Consider the following 23,390-nt stretch of genomic DNA (forward strand, 5'->3'; position numbering starts at 1 on the left):
AAGAGAATTTTGTGAGAAATGTAGCAGTCTAGATATATTAAGATGTTTCACCATCCAACCAATTGGCTTCATTATTTCTTCGTGACTTGACAAACCTTGAATAACCCAAATGACTGTAAGCCTCCCAAACATCTATAAACTCTACTTCTGAATAGACACCATTGGACTTGTTTTCTCATTTTTTTCTTGCACTATTACATCAGACCAATACTCCAACCTAGTAGTCATTTGATTATTTTTCATTCTGTTTCCAGGGTAACCAAGAGGCAACCAATCCGGTGGACGCGATGGCTCAGTCCTACTCCCCAGCACAGTTTCCTCCTCCCCCACAGAATGGAATCCCTGGAGACTTCACTACACCCCATGCCCTTCCCACACAGGATTATACAGGACAGAGCCGAGTACCTGAACACACCCTGACTATCTACACGCCCACACAGACACACAGTGACCCTGCAAACAGTGACAGCAACACAACTACCATTACCACCAACACAGTGAGTAATGAGGCAATAAGGAAAGAAACTGATAGTTAACCAGAAGTCATTGGTTTCTTGAGCGAGATTCAGTGTCTGTGGTTTTCTTGAAACTTCATGATTTTCTTCAATATTTATTAGCTCATCTGGCTGACAGGTGATGAGTTTATGCCATCATGTGTTGTCTGTCATCTGTCCATCATTCGTCATCCACATTTCATGGAAATTGCTTCTTCTCTCTCAATTCTTCACTGATTTTTATTCTTTTTTGCAGGACAGTAGGTCTGCCTGGGGTGCATATAGCTTCTACCCAGATTTGCATAATTGCAATTAATAATGAAGTTATGGAGTAATTAATCAATCCCTAATGAGCAGTTTCCACACAAATCGTTTCTTTTCCATCAATTCTTCACCAATTTTGATTCTTTCTGGCATGAAGGTAGGTGTACCTAGAGTGCACATAACTTCCACCAAGATTTGCTTAATTACAATTATTAATGAGGTTATGGACTAATTAAGCCTTAATGAGCAGTTCAACAAAAATTGCAGTCAGTTCCTCGCCGTTTTGGATTCTTTCTGGCAAAGAGGTCAGTATTCCTAGGGTGGCTATAGTTTCTATATATAGCTTGTATATAGTGTATATATAAAGGTTGCAACATTTATTGCGCAAGGTGGCCCACTTTAGATTGTTCCTTCTGGACTAGACAGGGCTGGAGTGAGCTACACCATCATTGACGGTCTCATTTACAAACCCCTGCATATGGCCTATCCAGATTATGGAAGCAATCTCAGATCTTACCTGCAAAAGGCTGGTGCAAGTGGGTGCAGATTTTCATTCCAACCCAGTAGAAGCCACACTTGATTCCACCTTATCTTGAATGTCAGTGAACTATTAGGGGAAGCCAATAGTTTTCTGGCTTCCCCTAATAGTTCACTGAAATTCTTGCTATACTAGTAAGAGAGGCAGCAAGAAAGGTGCTGGGGGGTCATCGGGAAGGAGGAAGGAAGACAAGGAGACATGGTGGTGGAACAAAGAAGTGCAGGAAATTATAAAAGAGAAAAGGCTAGCAAAGAAGAATTGGGATGATCAGAGAGATGAGGAAAGCAGGCAGTTATACAGAGAAATGAGACAGAAGGCAAAAAGAGTGGTAGTGAAGGCAAAAGCAGATGCATACCAGGAGTTGTACGAAAGACTGGAGACCAAAGAAGGAGAGAAAGACCTGTACAGACTAGCTAGGCAGAGAAACAGGGACATGAGGGATGTACAACAGGTAAGAGTGATGAAAGATGTAAATGGAAATGTGCTGACAAACAAAGAGAGTGTATGAAGAAGGTGGAAAGAGTACTTTGAGGATTTATTAAATGAAGAGAATCCAAGAGAGAAAAGGGCAGATTCACTGGAGACAGCAAATCAGGAAGCAGAGTTGGTTAGTAAGAATGAGGTGAGGGCAGCCATGAAAAGAATGAAGACTGGGAAAACAGTCAGACCAGATGGTATCCCGATTGGAGCTTGGAGATGTTTGGGTGAGACAGCTGTGGAGTTCCTAACGAGATTGTTTAATAAGATCTTAGAGAATAAGAAAATGCCGAATGAATGGAGAAAGAGTGTGCTAGTCCCAATATACAAGAATAAGGGAGATGTTGTTTGGACTGGGACTGTTTGGGCCTCTAGAGGCCGCTGTTATTTCCTTTTCTGGTCATGTTTGTTTTGGCCTCTAGAGGTCACCACTGTGTTCTGTGTTTTGTTTTTGTCTTATTGCCTGTTTTCTGCCCCACCCTGTCTTTAATTAGTTTGTGTATTTATACCCCTGAGTTCAGTCCTCTTGTCACGGAGTCTTTGTGCTGTTATGTTTAGCTCCAGTTTCCTCTATACCGTGTTCCTTGTCTTTTTGGTTTTGCACTTTGCTTTTCTTTTTGGACCTAGTATTTACTGTTTTTGGATCTTCTGAGGGTTTGTATTTTTGCCTTTTCTTTTCTGTTTTTTTGGCTTTTGTTTTGTACTTTGGATATTTCTTATTTTTCCCTTCATCTTCTGAGCGTTTTGGATTATTTTCGTTTGGACTGTATATATTGTAAATAAACCATTTGATACTTTTCTACTTCCGCCTCACGCCTCTGCATTTGAGTCATCCCCCTGGTGGCCTAGTGGGGGTTTGCTGGATTATCACACCAGTGAACCAGGTTCGAATCCCAGCAAAACCCTAACAGAAAGACTCCGTCATGACTGACTCAGCAGAGGCTGTTTCAACTGTCTACCCAGCCAACCTTCAGGGAATTATGGCAGCTTTGACACGCTTCGGAGCGCTCATGGACGTACGCTCACCAGCCAACGTGAGGCCCTTGCTCACCACGAGGAACTGCTTCAGCTTCAGAAAACCCTGGCACAGCTGACACCTCTGCCTGCATTTCCTCATCCTGATCTGGCTCCTGCTCCAGTGCCTCCCACCACGCTGTCTCCTTCACCTCGCGAACCCAGCCTTCCTGCACCACAGAGGTATGACGGCAAGCACGGTGAGTGCTGGGAGTTCCTTACCCAGTGCCAACTCACCTTTGAGCTCCAGCCTACCACCTACACTATGGATTGCTGCAAGATTGCCTTTGTGATAACCTTGTTAGCTGGTAAGGCACGAGCTTGGGCAATGGCCATCTGGCAAAGACAGGGACCCGAGTGTTCTGACTTCAAGCTATTTACGGAGGAGATGCTTTGGGTCTTCGATCAGGCAGATATCAGTAAAGATGCAGCCAGGAAGCTCATGTCTCTCCGACAGGAGGGAAGCGTTGCAGACTACGCCATCTCGTTCCGGACTCTTGCAGCAGTAAGTGGATGGAACGAGACTGCCCTGGGGCCAGCCTTCCACCATGGTCTGTCTGACCCCATCAAAGATGGTCTGGCTTCTATCGGATGCCCAAGTGACCTCAAAACACTGATCTCACATTCTACTCGCCTTGACAACAGGATGAGAGAACGCCGCCAAGTCCTGAGCCTCCCCAGCCTCCCTGCCTCTACCTGGAGCCCATCTACCTCCTCCAGTGACTGTCCAGAGCCCATGCAAGTTGGCCGTACTCATCTCTCTGTAGCCGAGAGGGAGCGCAGAAGGAGGGACAAGTGCTGCATCTACTGTGGCAAGCCTGGTCACTTCCGAGCATCATGTCCCGAGCTCTTGGGAAAAGGACCGCCCCATCCAGCTGAGGGAGGGTTGTGACGGGGCCTACCCTCTCTCCCGGACTCCCTGGCCAAGGAATCTACATCCCGGTCTCCATCTCCTGGGGTGAGTCCGTCCACTCTTGTCAAGCCTTGTTAGACTCAGGGGTGGCTGGAAACTTTATGGATATCCACTTCACCCAAAGTATCAATGTCCCGACTGTGCCTCTTGAAGTCCCACTGTCTGTGTCTGCCCTCGATGGCCAAGCGTTAGTGTTACATGCTCTAGGGAGGCATGAACAATCAAAAAAAAAAAAGGGGTGGTGACATAAACCCAAAACACAAGACAATGTAAAAAGGGTGAAATTTATTTACAAAAGTGCTTAACAAAAGGTGATAGAAAAAACAGAATGCAAAGTCCAACAAGGAGGGTGGCAGTCCCAGGAGCCAACCCTCAACCAAGCAGACAAACGCGAAATGGCAAGACGAGCGTGCAAAAACCCCAAAACCCTCTCTCCTCTCTAACAGGTGGAAGCACAGGTTTATATAGGCCTTCCTCAAGTGAAAACAGGTGAAAGGAGGAGGAGCCAACACAAGCTGCTACACCTGAGGAGAGAGAGAGACACACACAAAGAAGGAGAAACATGCACACATACAGATACAGGAGGCGTAACACATAACACCCCCACCACCAAAAGTTCAACCTACTATAGGTTGAACAAAAGACTGCCATATAGTTCACACAGCACTACCATTATATGGTACTAGAATAAACACTGACACTACAAATCCACACTAAATGCGGGACAAAGCATCTGCCAAGACATTATCCTTGACCTTCTTATACTGGATATCCAGGTTGAAACCTTGTAAATACAGAGACCAACGCATCAGTCTCTGGTTTGTGTTCCGCATCCTGGATAGAAAAACAAGAGGATTATGGTCAGTAAAAACAATCAAAGGAACTGTGGTTGACCCAACATACACCTCAAAATGTTGTAAAGCAAGCAACAGAGCTAGAGCTTCTTTTTCGATTGTGCTATAATGAAGTTGGTGTTTAGAAAACTTCTTTGAAAAATACGAAATGGGGTGATCAATTCCATTCAAATCTTCCTCCAGCATCTGTGGCACTGGCGTCAACCTCCAGTTTGAAAGGCAGCTGGAAATTGGGAGCAGCCAATACTGGCGCACTACACAACAAAGCCTTTGCATTTTTAAATGCCAACTCACAATCCTGAGACCAATCAAAGTCACAACCATGTTTTAACAAATTTGTCAGAGGAAGAACGACATCAGAAAAATTTCGGCAGAAACCACGGTAGTAGCCTGCCATGCCCAAAAACCTGCGCAGCTCCCTTCTCGTGGTTGGTATGGGAAACTGTACAATAGCCAACACCTTGGCCTCTAGAGGGCGAACTTGACCCTGGCCAACTTGTTTCCCCAAATAGGTGATGGTAGCCTTCCCGAACTCGCACTTGGCAAGATTCAAGGTTAGAGACGCATCCCTCAACCACGCAAAGACGATACGAACATCTTCCAAATGTTCAGCCCATGACGATGAATGAATGATGACATCATCCAAATATGCTTCACAATTAGAAACTCCAGCAAGCACTTTATTCATCAAACGCTGGAAGGTAGAGGGTGCATTCTTTAAACCAAATGCCATTACAGAATACTGCAGGAAACTGTCTGATGTAACAAAGGCAGAAATTTCAGCAGCTCTGGGTGTCAGCGGTACTTGCCAGTACCCCTTCAAAAGGTCTAATTTGGTGACAAACGAAGCCAAACCCACCCTATCAACACAGTCTTCCATACGTGGTAATGGAAATGAATCGGACTTGGTGACGGCATTGACCTTCCTATAGTCCGTGCAAAAACGATATGTACCATCCGACTTTGGGACTAAAAGACAGGGCGAACTCCACGCACTAAAACTTGGCTGAGCTAAACCATGTTCAATTAAATAGGCCACTTCAGACTTCATGATTGCACGTTTAGATGGATTTACCCGATACGGATGTTGCTTAATCGGCGCATGGCCTTGCGTGTCAATGTCATGGCTCAGCACATTTGTTAAAGACGGCACATCAGAGAACAACTCAGGAAACTGTAAAATAAGATGTTGCATGTCAGTTGCATAAGACACAGGCAAATAAGACAAAAATGAAGGCAAGTCTTTCAAAATCTCAGAATTTTTAAAACGAGCGCAAAACACCAGCACATCGCTGAAATTAAGGCCATCCTCTTCAAGCAGAGGAAGAGGCGCTACTGCTGACACTGTTGCGACAGTTACCGGAGAATCACTGCTCTCACCTTCTCGTGTCACATAAGGTTTCAACATATTGATGTGACACACATGCGTTTTCCGCCCTCTGTCAGGCATTTTTACCACATAATCAGTTTCACTGAGTTTTCTGTCAATCTCATAAGGACCAAAGAATTTGGCGGACAGTGACGAACCAAGCACGGACAGTAAAACCAACACTTTATCCCCTTTAACAAAAGAGCGCTGCACAGCCTTGCGATCAAAGCGTTTTTTCATTTTACTCTGCGCAGAGGACAAAGCCTCCCGAGCGCACTCGCAAGCTCTGTGCAGTCGTTCTCGAAATGAACTCACGTAGTCAAGAATGTTACACTTCTTGTTAGACTCTTCCGATTCCCAATTTTCTTTGAGCAATTTCGGAGGACCGCGAACTGTATGACCAAACACAAGGTCTGCTGGACTGAAACCAAGAGATTCTTGTGTCGTTTCACGAGCAGCGAACAAAAGCAAAGGAACTCCCTCATCCCATTCTTTCTCAGACTCGAAGCAATAAGTGCGCAGCATTGACTTTAAAGTTTGATGGAATCTTTCTAGCGCGCCCTGGGACTCTGGGTGATATGCACTAGATACTGCGTGCTTGATAGACAGCTCATGCAGCACCTGTTTGAATAAACGAGAGAGGAAATTAGAACCTTGGTCAGTCTGAATTACTTTTGGGAGACCAAACGTAGAGAAAAATCGCAGAAGGGCCTTTACAATGGGCTTGGCCTTCAACGAATGCAAGGGGAAAGCCTTGGGATACCGAGTGGCAGCACACATTATGGTTAAAAAAAACTTGTTCCCAGACTTGGTCTTGGGCAAAGGTCCAACACAATCTAAAATTACCCGTTCAAAAGGTTCGCCAATAACTGGAATTGGGCAAAGTGGCGCTGGGGAAATGCACTGATTAGGCTTTCCAACAACCTGACACTTATAACATGAGCAACAATGTTTAACAGCATCAGCCTTCATACCAGGCCAAAAGAAGTAACGCAAAACACGATTATACGTCTTTGTTACACCTAAATGGCCTGCAAAGTCGTGATCATGTCCGAGTGTCAACACATGTAACCGATATTTTGCAGGAACAACTAACTGGTGGACAGAATCAAAATCTCCGTCTGCAAGATGTGATGGAATCCACTTTCGTTTTAGCAGACCATCTTCCCAATAAAAACCAACAGACATGCTATCCAAATCATTCTTGCTAACAGCAGCATCCCGGCACTTGGCCAAATTAGGGTCTTTCGCCTGCTCCAGCTTAATTAACTCCTTATCCACAGAGAGCGACAAGTCACCCTCCACAGGAGTTGGGAGCAGCTCAGACACAACAGTCACTGATTGGCTGCTGGAAGAAGACTCAAGTAAACCATCCGACATGAACGTATCAGACAGATCAACAGCCTCACCATATTTCCGAGCCTGAGCTCGAGTAACGACACAAGCTGGAAACACCTGAGCAAGGCTTTGATCAGAATCACAATCAGACAGAATCGATGGACTAGCGGTCACCTCAGGAAGTAGCACTTTCCCACCCGCTAAATCATTCCCCAAAATAAAATCAACATCCTTCACAGGAAGTTTGGAGCGGATGCCCACTTTGACAGGACCCGACACTAAATCATGAACAATATGCACATTATGCAATGGAACAGACGTAATTCCCAGCTCAATTCCCTGAACCAAGACATTGGAGCCACAATACGTGAGGTCAGAAAAAGGAAACATGGAGTCACAAATAAAGGACTGGGCGGCACCAGTATCTCGCAAAACTCTAATTGGGATCTGATCTCCCTCCCGACCAGTGAGAGAGACCAATCCCTTTAAAATAAACGGATCATACAGAGAACAGGTAGCGTCATCTGCACTCTGGACATGCACAAAGCCACAGCTTTTTGGCTGCGTCTGTGGAGACCGTTTTCGTTTTTGCAACACAGGACACACGGCAATAAGATGGCCAGACTCGTGGCAATAGAAACACTCACACGTTTCAGTCGTAGGCGAGGTCTTGCTGGCAGTATTTCCATTACCACTGTCAAATCGTCTAAAGACTCGCTTCGGACTAGAAGGCTGAGATTGAACGCGATGGGAGGAGTTAAAAACAGACTTATGTGTCAACGTATATTCATCAGCACAGACAGCGGCCTGTGCCAATTCCTCCAATAGAATCATCTCACAAAGCTGATCTTTAGTCTGGATTTGCAAGGACGAACGCCAGCGATTAAACGAGTTCTCCTTTTCTCTTGCAAACTCCACGAACGTCAAGTTGTCTAATTTTTTTAAACCACGAAATTTCTGTCTATATGCCTCTGGGACTAGTTCGTAGGCGCGCAAAATTGCAGTTTTAACAATCGCGAACTCTGATCAACAGTTAGAGCAGAATAAATGTCTTTAGCCTTTCCAGTCAACACGCACTGCAGCAACAGTGTCCACACAGCAGAAGGCCATTGTAATGTTGTTGCAACGCTTTCAAAGTGTGCGAAATATTTTTCGACTTCGGCTTCACTAAAGATTGGTACCATTCGAATATTTCTGGTTACATCAAAAGCAAATTCACGTCGAGGAGTAGGGGGAGAAACAACGGCAGCTTGAGAACTACCAGCAGGTAGAGTCACCTGCACAGGCCGTACAGGAGACGACTGAACAGAGTGTGGAGGAGAGGTAGGAGGAGGAACTAGCGGAGCTCTGGGCTGCCTTGCAGCCAACTCTAATCGAAGCTTTTCCAATAGGAACTCACGCTCCGCTTGTTCTCTCTGGCATTGAAACTCTCTTTGTCTTTCTTTCTCCACAACCTCCTGTTCCAACTTTTTAAGGTCCAACTCACGATCAACTTCCAGTTGTCTGAGTTGGACTTTATTATCAAGCTCGAGTTTTTTAAGAGCGCGCGCCTCACAGTCGGCATGAAACTTTTCTAAACTTCCCCCACGCAACTGAGAACCAGGTGTACCAAATGTTCGTAATGGAGAGGGAGGGGCACTAGAACCTTTAATAAAAACACCTTGCTCGATTAATGCCTTTTCCACAGCCGAAAATAACGTGTCTTTTAATATTTTGTCGTCACTACTGACGTGCACGGAATAATGGTCCGCAATTTCCAACAGCTGATCTTTTGTACATTTTAATAAAACATCCCTTGAAGGATTGTCACGAAATTCTTCTAATGAAGACATGGTTTCAAATCAGAACAAAGAACCACGAAATTACGACACAACAAACTCTTTACAATATTCCGAAATTAAATCTACAAAAATAATAATACTAACAGGGCCGTCACCACCAACTGAAAAAAAACAAATATGCAAAATGAAACGAATAAAACAAGACCAAAACCACTAGTGCGAATTTACCCAACCACCCTTAAACAGCCAAGGCACGACTGCGGAAACCCTAGTCCTACTTACCTACCCCATAAAAAAAAATAACTAGCCTCGACTAGTCTTCAGAGGCGTACCGATTGAAGGCGGCTTTAAATGCTTAACGCATAGGAGATGCATCAACGTGATCCACCTCCTTGCAGCATACCTCCCCCCGGGGTAACCTCCAAAACAGAAATCAAAGAAAGCAAAAATAGTGCTCCGATGGAAGAATTCCAGAAATCCAGCTGGAGCACACTACCTCACTAGAGTTTCCGAATAAGAGCAGCTTATTAAGTACGAGCGCCCAAGTGGAAATTTGGGTTCAAGATGAGCCCCCAATTGTTACATGCTCTAGGGAGGCATGAACAATCAAAAAAAAAAAAGGGGTGGTTACATAAACCCAAAACACAAGACAACGTAAAAAGGGTGAAATTTATTTACAAAAGTGCTTAACAAAAGGTGATAGAAAAAACGGAATGCAAAGTCCAACAAGGAGGGTGGCAGTCCCAGGAGCCAACCCTCAACCAAGCAGACAAATGCGAAATGGCAAGACGAGCGTGCAAAAACCCCAAAACCCTCTCTCCTCTCTAACAGGTGGAAGCACAGGTTTATATAGGCCTTCCTCAAGTGAAAACAGGTGAAAGGAGGAGGAGCCAACACAAGCTGCTACACCTGAGGAGAGAGAGAGACACACACAAAGAAGGAGAAACATGCACACATACAGACACAGGAGGCATAACACGTAACAGTTAGGTGATGGAAGAGTCACCCAAGTTACTTCTCCAGTCTTCCTCCAGTCTCAAGGTCACAAGGAAGAAATATCCCTGCACCTGATTCCTTCACCTGAGTTCCCAGTTATTCTAGGTCTTCCTTGGCTTACCCGCCACAACCCTCGTATAGACTGGGTCACTAGCCAGGTTGTGGAGTGGGGTCCTGCTTGCTATGCCTCTTGTCTGCTCTCTAGCTCTCCTGTGTCTCCTGCCGAGCCTCCCGATCTCACCGAGTTATCTCAAGTTCCCACAGAGTACTGGGATCTCAAGGAAGTTTTCAGTAAGAGCAGGGCTACCATTCTCCCTCCGCACCGTGCCTACGACTGTGCCATCGACTTGCTCCCTGGGACTACCCCTCCTCGTGGCAGACTGTTTTCCCTCTCTCAGCCAGAATGCAAGGCCATGGAGGAGTACATCAAGGAGGCCTTGGCCTCTGGGTTCATTCGACCCTCCACCTCACCTGCTGGTGTCGGCTTCTTCTTTGTCGGCAAGAAGGATGGGGGGCTCCGGCCATGTATTGATTATAGGGGCCTGAACAAGATCACCGTGCGCAACTGCTCTCCCCTTCCACTGATGTCCACAGCATTCGACCTGCTCCAAGGCGCCACCATCTTCACCAAGTTGGACTTACGGAACGCATACCATCTCGTCCATATCCGACAGGGAGACGAGTGGAAGACTGCCTTTAACACCCCATCAGGCCACTACGAGTACCAGGTCATGCCCTCGGTCAACCAATACGTGAGACGGTGTCGCAAGACCTGGAGCAAGGTCAGGAGGACACTCATCCAGACCTCCAGTACCAACCAGACTCAGGCCAACTGCCATAGGAGACCTGCCCACACTTTCCGCCCTGGGCAGCAGGTTGGGCTGTCCACCAAGGACCTTCCGCTACGGGTGGAGAACCGCAAGCTTGCTCCTCACTACATTGGCCCCTTCAAGGTTGTATGCAGAGTTAACCCTGTCTCCTACCGGCTCCAGTTACCATGTACACTAAGGATTTACCCCACATTCCATGTTTCCCTGTTGTGGCCCGTACTGACGTCTACGTATGCCCCTGCCCCTAGGAACCCCCCACCCCCCCACATCTTCCAGGGTCAGACTGTTTTCACCGTGCGCCGCCTGCTGGACTCCCGCCGGGTTTGCGGGGTCTCCAATATCTTGTAGACTGGGAGGGCTATGGCCCTGAGGAGCGCTGCTGGGTCCCAGCTCGGGACATACTAGACAAAGAACTTTGTCGGGACTTCCATTTGGCCCATTCTGATCGTCCTGGGAACGTCAGGAGATGCTCCGGGGGGGGGGGTCCTGTTAGGACTGGGACTGTTTTGGCCTCTAGAGGCCGCTGTTATTTCCTTTTCTGGTCATGTTTGTTTTGGCCTCTAGAGGTCACCACTGTGTTCTGTGTTTTGTTTTTGTCTTATTGCCTGTTTCCTGCCCCACCCTGTCCTTAATTAGTTTGTGTATTTATACCCCTGAGTTCAGTCCTCTTGTCACTGAGTCTTTGTGCTGTTATGTTTAGCTCCAGTTTCCTCTGTACCGTGTTCCTTGTCTTTTTGGTTTTACACTTTGCTTTTCTTTTTGGACCTAGTATTTACTGTGTTTTTGAATCTTCTGAGGGTTTGTATTTTTGCCTTTTCTTTTCTGTTTTTTTGGCTTTTGTTTTGTACTTTGGATATTTCTTATTTTTCCCTTCATCTTCTGAGCGTTTTGGATTATTTTCGTTTGGACTGTATATATTGTAAATAAACCTTTTGATACTTTTCTACTTCCACCTCACGCCTCTGCATTTGAGTCATCCCCCTGGTGGCCTAGTGGGGGTTTGCTGGATTATCACACCAGCGAACCAGGTTCGAATCCCAGCAAAGCCCTAACAGATGTACAGAGCTGCAATAATTACAGTGGGATAAAATTGATAAGCCACACCATAAAGTTATGGGAAAGGGCATTGGAGACGAGACTGAGAAGAGAGGTAGCAATCTGTGAACAGCAGTGCAGGTTTATGCCAAGGAAGAGCATGTCAGATGCAATTTTTGCTTTAAGAATGTTAATGGAGAAGTACAGGGAAGGCCAGAGAAAGCTATATTGTGTGTTTGTAGACCTGGAGAAAGCATACAATAGAGTGCCAAGAGATGAGTTATGGTATTGTATGAGAAAGTGTGGAGTGAATGGGAAGTATATTAGAGTGGGAGATTACATTAGTGTATGAGAACAGTGAAACAGCAGTAATGTGTGCAGTTAGAACAACTGAATGGTTCAAGGTGAAGGTGGGACTTCATCAAGGATCTGCTTTGAGTCCTTTTTTGTTTGCCATAGTGATGGATAGCCTGATGGACAAAGTGAGGCAAGAGTCACCATGGAACATGATGTTTGCGGATGATATTGTGATACGTGGTGAAAGTAGAAAGGAGGTTGAATTGGGTTTGGAGAGATGGAGGTATGCATTGGAATGAAGAGGAATGAAGTTGAGCAGAAGCAAAACAGAATACATGTGCATCAATGAGAATGGGGATGAGAGTGTAGTAAAGATGCAAGGAGTAGACATAAAGAAAGTTGGTGAATTCAAGTACCTGGGGTCAACTGTACAGGAAAATGGGGGCTGCAATAGTGAGGTGAAAAAGAGCGTACAGGCAGGGTGGAGCAGTTGGAGAAGGATTTTGGGAGTTATTTGTGATAGGAAAGTCCCAGCAAAAGTGAAAGGTAAGATGTATAAGACAGTAGTGAGACCAGCTGTGATGTATGGATTGGAGTCAGTACCCTTAAAGAAGAAACAGGAGGCACAGTTGGAGGTGGTGGAGTTGAGGATGTTAAGGTTTGCGATGGGAGTGACAAGGTTGGACAGGATAAGGAACAAGCACATCAGAGGGACAGCACATGTGGAGAGCTTGAGAATTAAGCTAAGAGAGATGAGACTGAGATGGTATGGGCACATCCTGAGAAGAGATGCAGAGCATGTTGGAAGGAGAATGTTGAGGATGCAGCTGCCAGGCACACAAAAATGAGTTAGGCCAAAGAGGAGATACATGGATGTGGTGAGAGAGGACATGAAAGTGGCAGGTGTGGTAGAGAAGGATGCGGAAGACAGGGAGCAATGGAGACGAAAGATCCTCTGTGGCAACCCCTAATTGGGAGCAGCCATAAGAAGAAGATTAGGGGAAGCCATGGCCTAATCGTTAGAGAAGCAGCTTTGGGACCAAAAGGTCACTGGTTAGATTCCCTGGACCAGCATGACTGGCTGAAGTGCCCTTGAGCAAGGCACCTAACCCCCAACTGCTCCAGCAAGAATGGTGGTGTACCTTGTGTCTGATTAGCCAATAAAAAGCTGCTGATGTGATCATCAGTTTGGGTGGTGCCTGACTGAAACATTAGGTGTGGCTCCTTCTTGTTTGGTGGAACATTCTTGGCATCATCTTTATATCATGCAAATAAATTAATGCTGGAACAAGATATAAATCAAGGTCATGGAATCACAATGTGTGCATGGAATGTTAATGTTAATTCACTATTTTAGTTTGTTGAATTAATAAAACAATTAAAGAGGACTACAACAGCGGTGGCCCACTAAAGAATCTGAACACAGAGCTTCAATGACTCAAGCTAATGAGGCAAGGATAATTCTGAATCTAAAAAACTTCCAAACAAACCCGAAGAACTTTTTGTTTGGTCTGTAGTATCTGTTTTGTCAGTGGTTTGACTTCTTGGCATGTGGTGCAATCATCGGCACATTTCACAAGCGCTTTCCTGGCATTATGTACCTCATCACCCTGATTGCATTTCATTTCCCCTGTTCTAAACCCACAGGTCCAGAGGTGTCACCTCTCACTGCTGCATACTAATGGTCATAACCCGGCAACATCTACCAGACAGATCAGCCTCCTTTACTGTTTTTTATTTTCCACCACGCTCTCATTAGCATTTTAAAAATTGTGAAAGTTAGCCATGCCTCATCTTCTGCTATCATTTTACAGCTTTGGTCAAATTTAAAAAGTGCTTCCTTTCTCCATGTTGTGAGTTCATTATCCACCCTTTATCCAGGAGGTGCTGAGTGGGTGGTATGATTGTGATATGGAAGATTTGAAGCTAATTCTTGTCTTGGATATCGGCATCCTGTGAAAGGAATAGAGTTACCAGAACAGGCCAATAAACGGTGGTGGAACAGTGTTACATGGTCCACTGTCTGAAATAATGAGGGAAGAATCTTCATGTGACATGGATATAATGATATGTCAGAGACAGGATTATTATAATACCCTGGTGTGTGTCATAAGCTGTCGTGTCTCCTTATGACGACTCATGGCCAATTACTCATTTGTTTTGAGACAGAGGACATGTAGCTGTTTGTTGAAGTTGCATCACAACCCTGAATGTGTCTGGATCTCAGGAATTATCTGGCACCAGAGTTCGAGAGAAACTGACGTAAATGCTGGAGACACTTTGGACATGGACATTGCAGGAGGACTCACATTTCTATCATTTGTTTTTTTTCTTTGCGTGATCATTGTCACAGTAAGAATTGCTACGTTTGTTGTGATTGAGAAGATGTACTGATAAAAAGCACAATGTGTTGTTTTTTACTTTTCAAGTAATCTTTGGCAAACTGTCATGGTGAAGGAGGAAAAAAAAGAGATGTGCCATTTTCAGAAAATAATTAACTTCAAGATGGCAAGAGTAACACTTCTTCACACGCATCGCACATGTCACACTAATCACATTAGTTGTTGCATTAGTTGGCTGTTTGGATGATCAAATCCGCCAGTTTTTCTTCCTGCAATAACAAACGATCACTCCATTTGCAGAAAGCACTGAGTGAGCATCACGTTATTGATCCAGTGTAATCATGATTCTTTCTAATTACACACAGTGAAACTACAGCAGCACTAAATAACTGCGGTTTCTTACAGTTCAGCGAAATCTCTGCTTTCCTACGCAGCACAATCGGTGGTGTTTATTACACTCCTGCAGAGCGTCTATGAGCCTGATCCGCCTGTTCGGAGCGCACACCATGCATTTTGTAACAGTTAATTTAACCCTGATGATTTTAATGTGTAAATGTGATCTTTTTAAGTGATTTCCCAGCATGAGACATGCAGGCTGCTGTGGAGTCAGCCTTTCACTGCAGGAGAAGGGTACTGGAGCTCATCCTACAGCAACTTGATTGCATGCAAAGTGTTTTGGAGTTTGAAGGAAATTAAATCATAACACAACCTCGCTCGAACCTTAAAACCATCACTTTACATGCCAGATCGAGTTATCATAATAAATCCCGATCAGTGATGGAACCTATAGATTTGAAGATGAAGTTGCATCTAAAAACTAACCATGCTTTGGTTAGGAGAAGAGGGTAGAATAGTTTTGATGAGCATATGAGAAGGCAACAACATATAAGTTGGCGTATCAGATGCTTGCTAGCCATGCTGCAAAAACTGTGCATGCAGACGCTCATCTAAGTTTCCAAATCTGTCATTGCTTAACTCTTGAATATTTTATATCATGAGTACTCTCATTAAAAAGCTTATAATCTCTGCTTTCCAAAGAAATGTATCTGGTAAAGATCTGTTTAGTACTTTGGAAGTAACGGCAGGTTGAAGTCGGTACAACAGAGTAAAAACTCTGCTCGCAGAACGTCGGGAAACTGACGGTGCTTTTCTTTTTGAGTCACAGGAAAGCGGTCAGTCTCTCTCTCTCTCTCTCTCTCTCTCTCTCTCTCTCTCTCTCCTGATCAGTTTCCCACTGGATTAGTCATGAATATCAATCAGATCACTTTTATAGGGAGGTTCTTTCGCTCACCCTGTTTCTGATGAAGGATTCAGTAAAATTTTCCATCTGCTGGTTTTGATGTTATGATTCATGGAACACTTTGAAGTGAGTTTTCATAGCTTTACCTACTTATTTTTTTAAAATCAAACTGATTCATGTAAATAAATAACTATTTTAGAATATAACTGGAGTTGTTTTGATGAAAAATATTGAGATCTTAGTGGTCGGAATGAGATTTTTTTTTAAACGGAAGTCAGAAACATGAGTGTCAATTTCAGTTCAGTTAATATGAATTGTTTATTGGATGTAGATCAGGCAGGTTTTTTGAGGTTTGCCTTGAAAGCTGTGAATATTAATTGAAATAATCATTTATATTCTTTCATATGAACACGAGTAGGTCCTACATAGAAATACAAAGGCCTACAGAGCACAAAGAGGGGATTAGAAATAATCTTTTATGACTTTTTTCTTTTCATAGAGAATGATAGATGTGAGACATTCAATGCTTATTTGTGCATATTTTATAATTAACATTGATTTCACCTTCTTTGTGATGTATAAATGAGAGTTAAGATCAGCTTTATATTGCACAAATAAAGCCATTTGATGGAACTTTGAAGAAGAGAGTGTACCGATTTAATGGTTGACCTAATTAGCATAATTAATACTAATTAAATACTAATTTTCATAATTTGTTTTTACTAATCTTTCAAACTTTGTATTCTGTATACAACCATCTATGTTCCTGCCAATTTCCATGTAAATATCTTGAAAAATATAAAAGTTATTCAGAAAAAACATTTGATCTCATTGGTTAATGAGACCCATTTTAGACCATGTGATCCTCATACAGAATATTATGGCTGTTTTCTAAAAATTACACCGTTTTTTCAATCTTTGATTTGTAAAATCTCAAGAATGGATAAACATATTTTAATTCTGTAAAAAGTATGTTGTTCTGCATTCAATTCTGAATTCAATGAGAGCAGTTTCAAGCAAGTTGGGTTGAATTTGAATTTTCACCTGATATGCCTAGTTTAAGAAGGTGATATGGTTTCCGAGGACATTTTCTCAGCTGGTTCAAGTTTTGGGGTCCACATCACATCCAGGACTGATTTGGGAGACAGGCTCATAATTGTTGGCTTGCTTTCATACACATACCTATCAACCCATTTCAAAGGCCAGCCTTATAAGCCATCACAAAAACCCTTATTGGAGACAAAAAAGTTTAGTTTGTAAATGTTTACAAACTAAAAATGAGATAATTAGGGCCTGAGCACTGGAGGTGAAAGGCCTTATTGTTTTCCTATGGATTTTTTTTTCTTCAAGACTTGGCCATTTTTGAGGTGGTTCCCATGGGTGAAAACTCATGAAATTTGGTATAGTCCTGGTCACAGCTACTCACGGATAGAGGTTTGGCCCTGGGTGTGTCCGGGGCACTCCATAGCACCCCCATATGTTATTGAGACTTTTGTCCCATGTATAGTTTCACCTATCCGTGTCAAAATTGGTAGGTGTGTGGAGTGCCCCAAGATGAGCAAAACTGAAAGTACATTGCATCAGGCATACTCAACAGGAAGTGAGATATTTTTGGTTTTGTGCATTTTGACACGTGTTACACTTTAACGTTCTCCTCCTAGGTGGTTTGTTGAATTCATGTCATATTTGGTATACATGATGTCAAGATGTTGCTGATTTTGAATTGCAAATCTGGCAAGATGTTGAAAAGGTGAAACAATAAATTTCTATGTTAAGCCACACTAACAGGAAGTGTGTCATAAATTCACCATGCATTGCCTGATACAGCTCAAACTTCACAGGTTATAGGATATGATGGTTCTGGTGATATCCACATGCCCAAAGTGACCCTCTGGTATAGCACCACCATTTGGCAACAAAAAGGGTGGCTTTTTCATCAATATCTGCTATACTGCTCCTTGAAGGTTCATCAGATCCATTCCAGATTTGGATGACCACATGTGATGGGTCACGGAACCGGAGGTGCTCAGGCCCTTCATCACTGGTTGCGGCGATATTGATATGTTGGTTTTGAGGCATAATATACTGAAAAACAGACAAGGAAAACTTCAAAAGCACTTTTTCCACATCATAATTGGCTAGATGAAGTTCATGATCATATCCAGACCATAATTCCATAATTCACTTCCTAAAGTTCAAGATGAAGTCCATCAAATCAGTGCTTCTGATAGAACTCAGAGGTTGTACATCCAGAAATGTTATTCAGTTTCATGTGGATGCTTGACTTTCAAGTATGATATTGAAGTCTGAGCTTTCAAGCACCGAACAAACCTGGTCACAGGACGATAATAGCCAAGATGTTGCAAACAAGACCCTCTGCCTGCCTAACACGATGGTTTCTGGCTCGATTGTCTATTGCTTGTTTTGTGTGAAATGTGCACTGTGACGACATGAAAGACATACTTGCGGAATGAAAATGTTTTGCTGAAAAACTAGGACTCTGTAAGACTATTAAAATACACCTGCAAGCCTGACAATTTTTTTTTTTAAATCTGTAAGGCTGTTCCTTACATGTTGACAGGTATGGATACAAACGAATTCCTTTTGGAATGTGATTCGAAAGTGTAATTCCCTACATCACTTTTGTGCATGCAGCATTGCAAATGGTAGATTATAGGCACTTGGTTTGTTGTTTGCTATTTTTAGCATTATTTTCCAACCAATAACACTCAAATGTTGAAGAACAGAGCTTTTCAGATAACTTGTGTAGGGAAAACCTGTAAACAAGAAGCTGTTCTTAATTACTAAGAAGAAAGCCAGAAACATACATTTTCACAATGCTGTCAGTGCAAGCGTGCAGTCATGCCACAAATGTTAGTTAATTGCAGTACTCCAGTCCTGTGAAAGCCTGGTTTCATTTATCAATATCCATAACAACCCTGACGCAGCATGGTGGTGTAGTGGTTAGCACTGTCGCCTCACAGCAAGAAGGTCCGGGTTCGAGCCCCTTGGCCGGCGAGGGCCTTCCTGTGTGAAGTTTGCATGTTCTCCCCATGTCCGCATGGGTTTCCTCTGGGTGCTCCAGTTTCCCCCACAGTCCAAAGACATGCAGGTTAGGTTAACTGGTGAATCTAAATTGACCGTAGTTGTGAATGTGAGTGTGAATGGTTGTCTGTGTCTATGTGTCAGCCCTGTGATGACCTGGCGACTTGTCCAGGGTGTACCCTGCCTTTCGCCCGTAGTCAGCTGGGATAGGCTCCAGCTTGCCTGCAACCCTGTAGAACAGGATAAAGCGGCTAGAGATAATGAGATGAGATGAGGTGAGATAACAACCCTTTACCTGCCATAACTTAAGCAGAAACAGGAAGTGCTATGACAAATTGAATGATTCTTGTTACTCTGCAAACTGATCACTTTGACACTTGCTGTGGTGAATCACATCATGATTTGATCGAAGCAAACACACAAACAAATCTAACTTAAGCAGAAATAGGAAGTACCATGACAAATTGAACAATTCTTGTTATCCCCCTCCTCCTCCTCCCCCTCCCTCCCCCATCACCCTGTTTGACTCCCCAGTAATCTCTATGGAGTATTTCTGCTTCCTGGGCACTATAATCACCCAGGACCTTAAGTGGGAGACAAATACTTGCTCTGTCACCAAGAAAGCACCAAGAAAGCACAGCAGAGAATGTTCTTCCTGTGGTAGTTGAAGAAGTTTGATCTGCCACAGACAGTGATGGTGCACTTTTACACCACCATCATCGAGTCCATCCTCACCTCCTCCATCACCATTTGGTATGCTGATGACACTGCCAGGGACAAGCACAAACTGCACGCATCATTCACTCTGCTGAGAGGGCGATTGGCTGCAACATTCCATCTCTTTAGGACCTGTGTGAGTCCAGGACCCTGAGGAGAGTAGAAAGGATTGTGGCCGACACCTCTCACCCCTCTCACCCTGGACACAAACTTTTCAAACCACTCCCTTCTGGTAGGAGGTTGTGTTCCATTAAAATCAAAACCTCACCCCATAAGGCCAGCTTTTTCCTCACTGCAGCTGCCTCATCAATAAGGCCTAAGTCTCCACTGACTCGAACCTCACACTTCCAATCTGTAACATTAATGCACTTTGTTTCTGAACTGCCATTTTGCACATTTCAAGGCCACGTCATACATTTCCATTCTGTGAACCTTTATTGCACATTCCAGCTCACACTGTACAACTTGGTTATTGACTTCACCCATTACACATATTCTCTTCCTCTCATGCACTCTTATCGTGTCTCTTCTCCATCTTCATCATCATCATGTGACCTATTTTTGCACATTCTGGACATACTGTACAGCTTGGACTCCAACAACTTATACACATGCCCTTTAAATATCTCCACATTTTAAATTTGTATATTTCAGATTCTTCTATTATTCTATGTATATAGCTACGTTTTGTATTTGCTAAATTCTTCTGTTTTAACTGTTCAAGCACCAACCACCAAAGCAAATTATTTGTATGTGAGAACATACTTGGCAATAAACTCGATTCTGACAACTCTTGCCACAAACAGCCATGGACCATCACACAGTGGAAACGTGTATTGTGGTCAGATAAATCAGTATTCCAGGAATCTTTTGGATGCCATGTGCTCTGAAGAGGAAAAGGACCATCCAGACTGTTACCAGAAACAAATCCAAAATGGTATGGGGTTGGGTCAGTGCCCATGGCAAAGGTAAATTACACTTCTGTAATAGATTTCAACACACTGTAAAACCACATTCTGCACACATTACATTCTGTGGAAGAAGAGGGCGTGTCCCCTCTGTCCCCAATAAAGAATGTGTGGAGAATTTAGAAATGAAAAATATGACAGTGATGACCCTGTACTGTTACACACATTAAGACCTGTTTACAGGAAGAATGGGACAAAATAACACCTGAAACACTTCATCACTTGGTGTCTTCAGTCCATAACAGTGTTGTAGTAGAGTCACTAAACCTCGAGTCCGAGTCCAGTCTCGAGTTCCCAGTGTTCAAGTCCAAGTCATTAAAAAAATTTTTGAGTTGAGTCCAGTCCATGGTTGATCCGAATCGAGTCCAAGAACAAGACTCCAACTGCACCATTTGATGGTGGCTTTTTTAGTGCCATTAACATTAGTTTGTTCCTGAACATGACGTATGAACAGGTGAATGTGCTTCTCTTTGTCAGGGAGTGTGAAGTATTCTGTCAGAGATGGTTGGGAAACAGATGTAAGTGCAGAAGGTGTGTTCATTAATAAAGTGAAGATGGTAAACAATCCAGAATGGCAGACAAAATTGTAAACCCATGAAATGAGCAACAGGTCGAGCGAGGCAGACACAGGCTGTTGTAGACTCGGCAGAATCATAGACGAGAAATAGGAAATCAGGGATCAGGAAACCAAACAAGGAAATAAGGCTCGGTAATGTGTCAGCAATGCAACTCAATAATTCGCAAAGTAAGTGTGTTTTCACAGTTTTTATATCAGCACGCTGATTGTGCCTTAATCCTGTGCAGGTGCAAGTCATTTACGGTGCACATGCAAGAGTCCGATTGGCACACGCACTGTCCAGACCGTGTTCGAGAGTCTATCTGATGCACACGCAAAGGCACACAGGTGTGACACTCTTGCATGAAATTAGTACAAAAATTAATGTAGATATAAATATTCCAAATTATTATGGCATGTTACAAAAAATAAAGAAAAAATCTGAGTCCTTGTCTCCAATTTACGGGTCCAAATGCAATTAACATGAGTCCGAGTCCAAGTTTGAGTCATCAGTGCTCAAGTCCAAGTCGAGTCATGAGTCCTTAAAATTAGGGCATGAGTCGGACTCGGTTCCGAGTCCTGGACTGGAGTACTACAAGCCTGGTCCATAAACCTCTTTTAAGTGTTGTGAGAAGGAATGGGAACATTATAAAGTGGTAAATATTTTACTGTAAGAGCTTTTTCCTGATTTGGAGTTGGAAATATTGGAAAAATTTGGATCAAAATTAATCAGGACAGAGTGAAGCATTGTGAAAATGATTGTCAGTTACAGTGGATTGTGGTTTTGTTTATTCTCGTCTGGATTCCTGGATTCACAGTTTAATGGAAATGAGAAGAAGAAAAGCACTTTAGGATAAGTCTCATCTCATCTCATTATCTGTAGCCGCTTTATCCTGTTCTACAGGGTCGCAGGCGAGCTGGAGCCTATCCCAGCTGACTACGGGCGAAAGGCGGGATACACCCTGGACAAGTCACTTTAGGATAAGTTTTCTAGAAATGTGTTGTTTCTTTGTGTGGCATTGGAAAGATTCTTGAACAGCGATTTTGATTTGGAGAGCACAAGGCTGGAGAAGAGCTACAGGGCATCCCTAATGATTCTCCCAGCCAAAAGAGATTAGGCGTACAGCATGGCCTCCTTTCCTACACTCTAAATCATTCATGCTACACCATGTTCAGTCTCTTCAGCAGAAAAAAATAAAACAGGTACGGTATGGTTTAGCAAAATAGGGCGAGGGGAGGTAGAGAGGTGCAGAAAGAATGGCGGAGACATGAAAAGGAGGATAAAAAACAAAGTGAAGTACAAAATGAGAGGTACAAAGACAAGCTCCTTTTTTTAGTTTTCATTTGCCACGTATATGAAATGAAGCTGATCTTCAAAGGAATGAGAAATGCATCCAGTCAAGGAACAAAAAAAAAAAAAACAGCCATGAAAACTATCACTTTTAGCATCTTTTATTCATGCAACTAAGCTCAAAACATTTGCTGATCATTTTCACAGCACCATTTTTACTTCGGTTCAACAATCAGTGCTGAATACAGAAATCTGGGGGGAGATTTAGATCCTTAATGAACAAGCTAAAGGAAGCAGTGGTGAGGAAAAACTCCCTGAAACATCATGAGGAGGAAACTGAGGCTCAAAAGGGAAGCCATGTTCTTCTTTCATGTTACAGTATGTGTCAGATACATTCAGAAATCTCAAACAGTGTCTTAACCCTTTAGTGCCTGCCCCTAACTCCCCTATCTTCCCCAATGCCTATTCAAACAAAACTAGCTTGAGGTTGGACTTCAGGATACCCATCATGATATATAGCATTTTAAAGCTTAATCAATAAGCTAACCAACTGCACTATGTTAGGTAGTGTTTATAGATGTTTATTTATTAATATAGTTTTGTTTTTGGGGTTTTTTTTGGGGGGGGGTTCAATATAAAATCTGGATGTTTATGATAAATATACAAGAGAAATAGTTGGGGGTTTAAACACAATCTGGTGTCAATTGGACATGTGATAATCCATTCAAGAACAGAACCTAATACAAGTTTCTTGGGTTCACTCGCTTAGTAGCATTAGAACTAGACACTGAAGCACTTGATACATTCATCATGTTATAAGCAAACAACTTTCTTTTGGATTCATTCATCTTCATTGCATGGTCAGATTCACAGTGGATCTCTAACTTTTCCCAGATACACTAGGCATGTACACTAGGAATACACTCTAGACTGGAATGCCAGTACACTATGCATTTTTACATTTACTTTTTTTTGATTGATTAATATTGTAATACCTCGGTCCAAATCAAACTCTTCTCTGCTTCAAAGAC

At 43.2% G+C, this 23,390-nt stretch overlaps 1 protein-coding gene across 2 annotated transcripts in view; it reads left to right on the top strand.

The window, feature by feature from the left end:
* Nucleotides 1–287: 287 nt before the first annotated feature.
* Nucleotides 288–23,390, top strand: part of LOC132870360 (RNA binding protein fox-1 homolog 3-like) — a 91,866-nt gene continuing 68,763 nt past the window's right edge. For both annotated transcript variants that reach the window (XM_060903998.1, XM_060903999.1), the window contains exon 1: nt 288–497. In XM_060903998.1, the coding sequence (XP_060759981.1) occupies nt 288–497 (210 nt within the window). The remainder of the gene's footprint in view (nt 498–23,390) is intronic.

The sequence above is a fragment of the Neoarius graeffei genome, chromosome 22 (assembly GCF_027579695.1).
Source record: "Neoarius graeffei isolate fNeoGra1 chromosome 22, fNeoGra1.pri, whole genome shotgun sequence".
Taxonomy (NCBI): domain Eukaryota; kingdom Metazoa; phylum Chordata; class Actinopteri; order Siluriformes; family Ariidae; genus Neoarius; species Neoarius graeffei.